This window comes from Orycteropus afer, unplaced genomic scaffold (assembly GCF_000298275.1).
Source record: "Orycteropus afer afer isolate SDZICR_OR568_19922 unplaced genomic scaffold, OryAfe1.0 scaffold00029, whole genome shotgun sequence".
Lineage (NCBI taxonomy): Eukaryota > Metazoa > Chordata > Mammalia > Tubulidentata > Orycteropodidae > Orycteropus > Orycteropus afer.
The window spans coordinates 12,098,606-12,110,336 of record NW_006921616.1 but is presented as its reverse complement, the minus strand read 5'-3'; the positions used below and the strand labels follow the sequence as shown (position 1 = coordinate 12,110,336).

General features: G+C 46.8%; 1 protein-coding gene across 1 annotated transcript in view; it reads left to right on the top strand.

The window, feature by feature from the left end:
- Positions 1 to 10,174, top strand: part of ONECUT2 (one cut homeobox 2) — a 43,018-nt gene extending 32,844 nt beyond the window's left edge. Inside the window, exon 2 of the mRNA XM_007935514.1 lies at positions 9,888 to 10,174. Coding sequence (XP_007933705.1) covers positions 9,888 to 10,174 — 287 coding nt within the window. The remainder of the gene's footprint in view (positions 1 to 9,887) is intronic.
- Positions 10,175 to 11,731: the final 1,557 nt, after the last annotated feature.

Sequence of the window (11,731 nt, the reverse complement as noted above, 5' to 3'; positions counted from 1 at the left end):
GAACCCAATCCAACACACCTTCCTATAGGAAAGACCTCCCGAACTGCCTAAAATTCTAGCATTACAAGCACAGGGTCAGTTTTGCTCATGATTTCCTTCAGTGACTGCTACTGTAGTTCTCATCTTCCTGCAAACCTTGTGTCCCACTCATCTGCTTTTTCAGTGCATACTATTGTTTATAAATTCCCACCTGTTTTCTTCTCACTCACTTTCTGCGGCTGTTTCATAGAGGTCATCTCTTTTTGCACCATATTGTGATACCAGGTAATTTACTAAAATGTTGTTTAAATTTCTGTAAGATATCATTTTCATATGAGTTTCTGTGATGATCAAGTAATGGTTTCTTTTTCTGTTTTGCAACATCTTTTTCATCTGATTTGTTTTTTCCTTGTGATTCATTCCCAAGAAGAGACCTATTGGGCTGATGTGGTCAATAGGAAGCAAGTGTGCTATTTTGTCCAGACCTCCTTTCTGGGTGTGGTGCCCTCATCCTCTCAGACCTACACTAAATTGCCAACTGATCTACTTAACTCAGCTCCTAATGTCTGACCACCTTTCTCATGATTTGGTCTTGCTAAATCAACATGGATTCATCTCTTGCATCCATTCTTAAAGGAGCCCTGGTGGCACAAAAGTTAAGTGCTTGGCTGCTAACCAAAAGGTTGGTGGTTCCAACCCACCAGCTAGCTACTTCACAGGAAAGAGATGTGGCAGTCTGCTTCCATAAAGTTTACAGCCTTGGAAACCCTATGGGACAGTTCTACTCTGTCCTATAGGGTCCTGTGAGTCAGGATCAACTTGATGGCAATGGGATCCACTCCTAGGTCTCTGAGCAGATGGAGAATGTAAGGATCCACCATCCTCGACATTCTGCCTGGCAAGCTCCCTCTTATCCCTGCACTCATCTGTAGCACTGTGGAAACTATACACATCGCCAGTCATATTATGTGCCACCACTGGTTTCCCTCCTCCACCTGCAGTGTTGTTGACCAGTTGTTTTCTGAGAGTTGCAGTTCTCAGTTCATAGGTGGAGGGGAGCAGACACATTTGGGCCATTTCAAAAGGCAGTACTGTCCCAGCTTATTGGTAGTTACTTAATTTGAATGCCTGAGAAGTTGAGGATATCTCACGTGTTACTTTTCAATCCAGTCCCATTGGCTTTGTCTGTAGGAGAAAATTCCTTTTCAGTGCCCCAAACAGGTTTGCTGTAGTCCTGCTTTTTAGAGTGGTGAACTTTTATCTTTCATTCTGGGTCTTTGAGATTATTCTGTGGGGAAGTTAGGAAAGGCTGTGTCAGTCTTTCTTAGCCATTTTAAGCCAAATATTTCTATCTAGAATCAAGTATCTGTTTTCATGATTCATGGTTCCTGGGTGGCTTTGAGGAACACAGCTATGCACCAGAACTCTTATGGTTGTTAGTTGCCAGGGAGTCAGCTCCGACTCAGCAACCCATGTGGGCAAAGTAGAACTGTTTTCAAGGCTGTGATATTTTGGAAGCCACTTACCAGGCATTTCCTCTGAGGTACCTTGGGGTGGGTTCAAACCACCAACCTTTCAACTATGAGTTGAGCACTTAACCATTTGCATCACCTCGGGTGCTAATGACCCTTGTTTGCAGAAGAGATGACCAGAAACTGTGATTTCAGGGGCTGAGTGTTGCAAGTCATTTGTCCTTATGATCAAGTGGGAAAACAAACACACAAAAGCTCCACTGAACTAGAAGGGAGGGGATCTGGCTTCTCAGAATTCTGTCACTAACTGACTATGGTCCGTGTTGGACAAACCACGTCACCTCCAGGAGCTTCAGTCCACTTATCTGTGAAACAGGGGACTGGACGTGCTTGCCAGAGCCCTGCTGTTGTATATGACTCCATGCATTTGCCAGCTTGCCCGGAGCACCTGCTACAAGAAACCTAGTCTTTGAGGCTCCAACTTGTGCTCTCAGAGTCTCTGGTGAAAGGGAAGCCAAGGTAGAAGGCACTGCCCCACATGACATGCAAGGGTAGAACAGACAGGAGAAAAGTGGCTAGAGCCTACATGGGGGACGGGGCCCTGGCCACCCTTCTCAGAAGTCTTACCCTCTGAAGCCACCATAGGCTTTTACCAGGCCCTACATCTATATAAGGTCACAGGACACCCAAGGAACCCCATTCTCTGCGATGTCTTCAGTGACTTTGTATTAAAAGTAAAAATAGTGACAGGAAATGAAATTTGTTTTCTTTTTTTTTATTATTATTGTGATTGGGTAAAAATTTACAGAGCAAATACACTTTCCATACAGCAGTTCATATACTTTGTCTCATGACATTGACCACAATTTAGCACAATGCAACATCTCCCCTCCCACTTCCTCCCGATATTACTTCTTCCCTGTGTCCATCTCTCCATGCACTCCTACCCCCTGAGCTGTTTCCCTGTGCATGAAATTTGTTTTCTTCAGGGAATAGTTTTGAGTTTTGGGATCCTACTGAGAATAGTCGCTCCACTGTCTGCCTCTCATTGACAATAAATGAGCATTGAGAACCTATAACACTTTTTATGGCCAACCTGCTTCTCCCTCTTCCAACACCCAAGTGAAAGCCAGAGCTAGGAATTGGGTGATGTCATACCCATATTTTCCAGACGAGAGGAAGAGGGTCCTGGAGGAAATACTCACATGGTCAGAAATTCACCCCATGTCAGAAGTGAAACCCAAGGCCCCACTGGGGTTGCGTTCCCACATGGCTCCAGCATCAAGGATAATGCTGAGCCTAATGGGGCTCCCTAGGTCAAGGAGTGTAGAGACCTGACCCCTTCTTCTGGAGGCTCCAGTATGAGGGGTGCCGTGTGTGCTTGCATGTGTGGCTTGCCTGCTCTCTTTTCCTGTGCCTTCCTCTCTTCCATCCTTTTTCCCCTTCTCCCCACACCCCTGCTACGATACTTGCTCTAATCAGCCATCAGCAGCGTTCAGAGCAGCACGCAGCTTGTTCAGCTGAGTACCTCGGCTGCCCAGGATTATTTGCTGAATGATTTGGAGGTTTTTCTTGCCAAGGCTGTGCTTACATCCCCAATGAGAAGGGAGTGAAAAGAGGGAGGGGGGAAAAAGAAAGAATGGCTCCAAATCCATTTGCAAGGCACCTCCTCCCTTTCTCTGCCCTTGACCTCTCAAATGGATGTTGGTCTGGTTGTCATGGGCTCCCCTGCTGAGTGGTTGGCATCTGGTCCATGAAGACTGAGTTTCTCAGGAAAGCCAGCTCTCAGCCTTGAAACAAAGCCATCAAGTTGTCTGCCTGGCTCAGGCCAGGAAAGTAGGGACAAGTTCATAGCACTGGCTCCACAGTCATCAAGGCCAAGGTGACACTCAGTGATAAGGTCAGGAGACAGAGAAACAGGGAATGCTGTAAGGCACCTGACTGCAAACTTAGGGAGCACAAAATATTCAAATGATGAGTTGGAAAGACTGTGCCACTTCAAGTCCTTCCCCATCCATCAAGCCCTCACTCCTAGATGGGGTGACCTGTGTCCTCACTACCAACCAGCCCTTGGTGGCCAATGGAAATGCTTAGCGCATGAGTCCGACGTCTTGCATTTCAGCCCCACCCCCACCCCCTGTAGCAATGTGCTGGTGCTTGTCTCTTTGCAGACCCCACTAAGATTTACCAGCATTAAGTGGTTTACTGAACACTACGCAGGTGCAATCAGACTAGACAACTCTTCCATTTTCTTCTTCCTTGTTTGAATGCATGGGATCCTACTATTCCTATTTTAAAGATTTTGAATGGGCCCATTGGTTCCAGAGAAGGGGTGTTCTCCTGGACCCCATCTCCTCTCCTAAACCCAACCAGTTGCTGCCAAGTTAATGCCGACTCCCGGCGACCCCATGCGGGTGAAAGTGGAACTGGGCTCCGTAGGGTTTTCAATGCCTGGTTTCTCAGAAGTAGATCACCAGGGCTTTCTTCTGAGGCCCCCTGGGTGGACTCGAACTCCCAACCTTTGGGTTAGCAGCCGAGCACGTGACCATTCACACCACCCAGAGTTTCCCTCTCTTCTCCCAAAAGCTTCTTATTCCACCAGAACCGAAACACCATTTCTTCATGGGAAATAGTTTATTTCCCTTCCTCTTGCCTGAAAAACCCCATTGATTTCTCAGAGGATGAGGATGAAGGCACAACTATGAACTGACTTTGCCTCAGCTGGTTTCCCCAGCACAACCCCAGGCCCTGTGTTCTTGCAATAGACTCTCTTTGCTGGAGAGGTTCACTGTCCCCAACCCCACCCCATATAAGCCCTTGTTGGAGGGTCAGCTTTGGGCTGTCCAGCTGATGAATGAAGATGCTTCTTCTAGAGGCTGATTTTTCAAACCACATGCTTGGAGGTTAACTGTCTGTCCTGGCAAATGCTGGCTTTGGAAGATTTCCTACCCTGCCCCCTCCCAATGCCCTGGCAAGATCACACTGAACTATTCAGGGGAAGTATTTCCTGAATGCATGAGAAGAGAGTAGTGCTGCATTATTTATTATGGGGTAACAGTACGCTTCATGTGTAGAATGTATTTGGACATAAATTAGTGATGTTAGCAAACACCAGTGGTCCAAAACCTATTAGGATCTCTGACACATATGTAAAAACACATCATAGTCTTAATTCTTCCACAAGGCTGGGAGTTGACAGTGAGATAACTTTGCAAAGAAAACAAAGATATTTAACCTGTTATTTGCCATTAGTACTCTGGGTAATTCATCTACAATTGAGTCAGATTTGAGGAGTCATCCTAAATTATGAATTCCTATCCTCACCTCCTTCTGTGTCTTCTTCTTTCCTCTTTCCCTGTGAAGGAAGAAAGGATCCTCACATTCACTGAGTACTTAATGTGTGCCCAATGTCACAGCTAGCTTCTGGATGTCCTGGAGTAGCAAGCATTCATGTGCCCATTTTATAGATGAGGAAACTGAACCTCAGGGTCATGCAGCTGATAAGTAATGGTGGAATTTAAACCCATGTCTATCTGAGTTCAAGTTCATGCTTCTTACTCTCCATTTGACTCACCCTCTGGGCAGGAAGGTGAAGGTTGTTCTCAGCTTCTATATTAACTATCTGCTGCCACGATAATGCTGCATAACACAGAACCACAAAACTGGTGGCATAAGACAATAAACATTTATTTTTTTCTCAGGTCTGTGGGTTGGCTGGGCAGTTTTGTTGATCCAGGCCAAGCTCTCTGGCATGCCTACCGTCAGCTCTGGGTTCCAGGGGCCAGCTGATTCAGGATGTGTGGTGGCCCATCTCCTCCAGCAGGCTGGCCTTGGCTTGTTCACATGGTGCTGGGAAGGGTTCCAAGAGGGAGAACCAAACACATAGCTTCTTGAGGCCTGGGCTCAGCACTGTCACATTGGCACTTCTGCCACCTGGTCAAAGGAAGTCTCAAGCCCAGCCCAGATCCAAGAAGTTAAATAATTCCCACCTTCTACTCAGAGGGACTGCAGAGCCACATCACAAGGGGTAGATATTGGGAAGGGAATAATTGGAGCCATTTTTGAAACCAATCGGCCACAGTCCCTATGGGTCTGCTTTGCTGCTTTGTGGCACCTATTTTCCCACAGCCATGGTTCCCTCCGCTTCTTCCTTCCTCTCAAAGCCCATTCTAGATGCCTTCTTCTCATCTTGCAGAGGGGCCCAGTAACTGAGGAGAAGTGAAAATTGAAGGGCAGTTGTTGTTGTGAGCAGCACAATGGAAGGAAGGGCTGCCCAGTCCCGGGCCACTGACATAGTCGGTTGTGGGTCGGACTCTTGTGCTCTGTGGGGTCTTTGGGAGTAGTTCACCAGGCCTTTCTTCCTCGTAGTCTGTCTGAGTCTGGGAAAATCTGCTGATTCCTGTTCAGCATCATAGCTACACACAAGCCTTCACTGACGGGCTGTACACAGTGACCGGCTGGCAGTCGATCCCTGGTCTCCTGCACGAAAGGGGAGAATTATACCACTGTGCTCACCCTGGTTTAGTCTAGCTGGGGGTTAAACCTTCAACCTACCTGATGAAGCTAAATCAGGGAGTAGGCTCGAGTGTGTGAGGGGAGGGGGCAGGCCTTCCAGGGCTCTCAGAAACCACACCAAGACAGATCTTTTTCTGCCTACACATAAGAGTGGTGCTTCTTCAGAATTTCTTGTTGGCTGCTCCTTGCTCACACTGAGCATCTTGGGACGACATTGTGTTCACTTGTGGAGCCAAGATTCCCCTCCTGCCCGTGTACTCTGCCCCACCGCCTTCCCGCAGGTGCCTGACTTGTGCCCTGTGGAAGTACTCCTCGGGGCTTTTGGTTGCCCATGTGTAAACAGACAGCCCAGGCCGGACAACAACCCTCCAGTTCTGTGACTCTGTGGTGTGGATCGAGTTATGCAGTAAAAGACGTTGAAGTGCCTTGAAGAACTGAAGCTATTGCACCCATGGGAACAGGTGTCAAGGAGAAGTGGGTTTACAGACCCGACTAGATACACACATACCTTATCCTGCACACCTCCACACACACACGCAGTCACATATACTTCTACCACACACAGACACTCACACACACTAAACACACACACCAAACACACACACTTCTGCCACACACTCACACAACACACACTTACATACTCTTCCACCACACACCTATACACTCATTCACCCCACATACACACACATTCACCACACACTCACACAAACATTTCCACTACACACACAAACACACACCTCTACCACACACATACTCAGATTCACACAAACATACCAAACAACGCACATACAAGAGGTCTCTCCAGCCTGGGTCCAGGTGTGGCCTCCAGGAGAAGTGCAGTGGGCCAGCAACCAGCAGATGGCACCCTCTGGTCCTACTGCCCTCTCTCCTGGCTTCTCCCTCACCACCCTCCACTGGCACAGTGGCCCTGGCTTTCAACAACCCTGTACCTCAGCATGCAAATATCAGAAGACCTTTGTGACTGTGAGGAAGAGAAGTGGTGGGTGAAAGCCAGGCTTCTGTGTTGATCCATGGTCTTGGCCATCAGCACCAATACCCCTCCCAAACTGAGATACAGTGGAAACCCAGGATGAGCTTCACTTTTCCAGCCTCCTTTGTGTTTTTCTCCAGTCTCTTCTACTCTGTCCCTTACTGTGTCCTCCCTCCTTTATGATCTCATCCTGATGTGAACCACCACTGGCTTTAAACTTTGCCTGGAGAGAAGGCACTGTGTGTCTCTGACCACATACCTGCTGTGGTCTGTGCTGGACAGAGCTACGTATGGCCCAGGCAGCCCAATATCTGAGGACAGCTCAGTTTCTGGGAGTGCCCAGGGGCCGCCACCAGGCTGCCTTCAGGCATGGTGGGCATGGTGGCCAACTCCTTTTGAGGTGACTTAGACCTTCCCTATGTGGAAAGCTAGTGTCTGGGGAGGTGAGAAAAAAGGGCCAGCTGTGGAGAACGCTCTTCTCCTAGTTAGGAAGGTCAGCTACAGGGAAGTGGCACATCGATAGCCAGCTCCATAGATGTTGCTGATAGGTGCTGTGGGGTCAATTTTCAACTCATTGTGACCCCAGGTGACAGAGTCGAGTTGTCCCATAGGGTAGTGATTTTCACAGGAGCGGATCACCAGCTCTTCCTCCTGGGCAGTGGCTGAGTGACTTTAAACTACCAACCTTTGCTCGCAGCTGAGCACTTATGCATTTCACCACCAGTGTGTCACAGATAGTGAGATAAACTCACTGCCATCAAGTTGATTCTGACTTGTAGTGACCTTATATAGGGTCTCTATGAGTATGGGACAGATGGATGCATGCACGCATGGATGGATGGATGGACGGACAGGTAGGTAGGTAGGCAGGTAATGGGTGGGTTGGCAGGTAGAGGGAGGTGCTGTTGAGTCGCCCCTGAGTCACGGCAGTCATATGTACAACAGTAGGAAATGTTAACCAGCCCTGTGTCATCTTCATGCCAGCTTGGTCCAATCAGTTGAACTACATCCTAGACATGTGCTTTCTTTGCTGAGTCTGGCCCTCAGAGGGTGACAAATGCAATGGCAGGGAGAAGACAAGTTGGCTCTCTGAGGGCTTGTGGTGGGCGGCCTCATATGTGTCCGAGTTGAGTTGTGCTCTATGGGGTTTTCAATGGCTGATTTTCCAGAAGGTGATCACCAGGCTTTTCTTCTGAGCAGCCTCTGGGTGGACTTGAACTTCCAGCATTTCAGTCAGCAGTCAAGCATGTTAACCATCTGTACCATCCCGGGACTCCAAAACAGAGACAGTGACGTACATTAATGTCCTATCTGCATAGATTAATCCAGATGTAGATACACATGCCTACTAAAGCAATAGACACCTGAGGCTGTCATTGTAACTTTGGGCTTCTTCTCTACCCTCAGCCCATGTCTTCTGGACTGCCATTACTGCAAATTGGCCAAATTAGAATTTGCCAAACCATCCCTAAAGGAGCTCTGGTGCCACATTGGTTAAGGTTTTGCCTGCTAACTGGAAGGTCAACAGTTCAACAGCTTCTCCATGGGAGAATTCTAGATGTGGCAATCTGTTTCCATAAAGATTTATAGCCTTGGAAACCCTATGGGACCGTTCTGCCTATAGGGTCTCTATGAATTGGAATTGACTTGGCAATGGGTTTTAACCATCCTTTACATACTCTTTCTCTCTTTTTCTCTCTCTCTCTTTCTCTCTCTCTCTCTCTCTCTCTCTCTCTTTCCTTGCCAAGAAGAGGATTGTGGTTGGGATGATACCATCATTCTGCTATTTCAAATTCCATTCTATTAACAAGTTTTTTAGAGTCACATGGGTAGAAGCTTTGATTTTGAAAAATTATACACTTTTAAAAGGAGCCCTAGTGGCACAGTGGTTAAGAGGTCAGCTATTAAACCAAAGGTTGGCTGTTTGAGCCCACCATCTGCTCCATGGTAGAAAGATGTGGCAATCTGCTTTCATAAAGATTATAGCCTTGGAAATCCTATGGGGCAGATCTACTCTGTCATATAAGATTGCTATGAGTCAGAATCGCTGACAATGAGTTGTTTTGTTTTTGTTTTTGTTTAGTTTATGCACTTTTAAATTTTGTCTCAAGAAGTTAATTTCCACTCAAAAATAAATAAATAAATAAATAGATAACCAAAACCAAACTCACTGCCCTCAAGTTGATTCCAATTCCTATTGCATTTCCAAGGTGGTAAATTTTTACACACGTAAATTGCCCTATCTTCCTTCCATGGAGTGGCTGATGGGTTTGAACCACCAGCCCTCTGGTTAGCAGTCAAATGCCTTAGGCACTGTGCCACCAGAGTGCCTTAATTTCAGCTAAGCTGTAAACAATTCTGAAGTGAGCTCTGGTGGCCTGGTAGATAAGACATTTGACTGCTAACCAGAAGGTCAATGGTTCAAACCTACCAACTGCTCCATGGGAGAAAGATGAGACAATCGACTTCCATAATGATATACAACCTTGGAAACCCAGTGGGGTTAGCTTTGAGTCAGAATTGGTTCGATGGCAGTGGGTTTTGGTAAGTGATTCTGGAGGTTGATTTGAAAGAGGGGCCACCTAACCAGATGTCTCCCTGGGGACTACTGATTTCAGAAATAAAGAATCTTAAGTGTGTGTTGAGGGCAGAAGGTAAGGGAGAAAGACAACTACACTTGGTTCAAAGTCAGGCGATGTCAAACAGCCCAGCTATTGTCTCTTTCCTCCCTTCCCCTGCCAGTGGACACTTCTATCACCAGGAGATGAACTGGGAAGGCCAGGTATTGACAGCTGGGCAATTTGCACAATAAAGTTTAATGGTTTGCATTCCCTTGTCCGACTCTGTCAATGTTTTCCATGGATCATCTGCTTGGGTGTCGGTTCTCACAGTTTGCACTGACTCCTCTCCTTCTTCTCTTTTCCTTCAAGCATGCAAGCGCAAAGAGCAAGAACCAAACAAAGACAGGAACAATTCTCAGAAGAAGTCTCGCCTGGTTTTCACTGACCTCCAACGCCGAACACTCTTTGCCATCTTCAAAGAGAACAAGCGCCCGTCCAAAGAGATGCAGATCACCATTTCCCAGCAGCTGGGCCTGGAGCTCACCACCGTCAGCAACTTCTTCATGAATGCCCGGCGCCGCAGCCTGGAGAAGTGGCAAGATGACCTGAGCACAGGGGGCTCCTCGTCCACCTCCAGCACTTGTACCAAAGCATGATGGAAGGACTGTCACGGGGCACAAGCCACCTCCAAGTGAGGATAACAGATACCAAAAGAAACCACAAAGGACACAGACACCAGATTCTTAGCTGGGGCCCTTCACTGGTGATTTGAAAGCACAATTCTCTTGACAAGAAACTTCTCTTCTAGCTGTAATCATAGGCCAGGTGTTCTTTTTTGTTTTTAATGGCTATGGAGTCCAAGTGCAAGCTGAAAAGTAATCTCTGAACCAGACACTGTCCTCTGAGCACGCTAAGCATTCCAGGAATCCAAGTGGGGCCTTTCTGCAAGGAGTTAATTCAAGTATGGTGTGAGCCAAGCTCAGGATTGCTTAAAATGTCAGCAGTCCCAATTTGAGTCCTGTCAACCTCATGCCATCAAAATTCTCATGAGTAACCTTGGGAACTTCTCTGATGTATGGACTCTGAGTTGGGTTCCCAAGATGCTACATTAAGAAGAATCTAGCAACAAGAATGACCTCATTTGCTTTCTAAGTGCTTAGGACCGTCATACACCAGTTCACAGCCATAACATTTAAAAAAAAAAAAAAAAAAAAATAATTACTGAGCAAAAATTTTAAACACGGAAGTTAAAGAAAAAAAATCCAAGGACCTGTTTTTTCCAACTCAGGCATCTTTTCATTGAATGGTTTGGAGAGATTTTAGGTTGGTCCAGTTACACTTTTCATTTCCTTACCTCCTGGAAATCTCATGTGGTCTTAGATCCATCAAAAAACAAATCAGTTCACTTGAGCTCAAAGTACCAAGCACAAGGAAGACAAACAGAGAAGCGAGAAAGGTTCTGGATTCATCGCATCTGGAGTTTCAAGACCCTGATTGTGAAGTCATTAGGGAATTGTTGGGAATATGGCTTCAAGCACATTTGGCAGTTTGCTACACATTCCGTGTTTGTACACAATGCAGATGCACACTCAGGAGGCCAGTTTAACTGTTACGGTACATGGAGCAAATGCAGCATTGAAGAAGATCTAGATTTTTTTAGATCCTTACGATCCTTCTCGGTTACTAGCCATCTGGTTCCTCCTGTCGTGCAGTGTGACCACCACATGACTTGTTCTTCCTCTTTCAGATTTGAGTTGTCCCCTCACCCATCCCATTAATAGGGATGCTTTCAAGCAAGAAATAAAATCATATATAACAACAAACCAAATCACCATACATGTTAGTCACTGACAGCCGTCTCGCCCTCAGTCTCCTCCATTGTTGAAGCACCCCTGCAAAACCGCTGACTACATCTGGACAAAACACAGCACACCAAAGACGCAGAAAATTGCATACCAAAGACACTTAGTACTTGCCATTTTCTAGCCTAAAAATACTGTGATTACTTTTAGAAATCAGAAAACCTCTGCAACTCTGAATGGCATTCAGTTCTTGCATTTGGCCCACCATTGGGCTGAGCGGGCAGGCTGCACCAAGGACGTTAGGCAAGCCACCCAGAGAGGGGCTTTGCCGTGCCAGCTCTGGTTCCTGGCTGTCACCCTCCCCCAGCAAACAGAAGAGTGCCCACAGAACTCTGGGAGATTGCGAAGGTC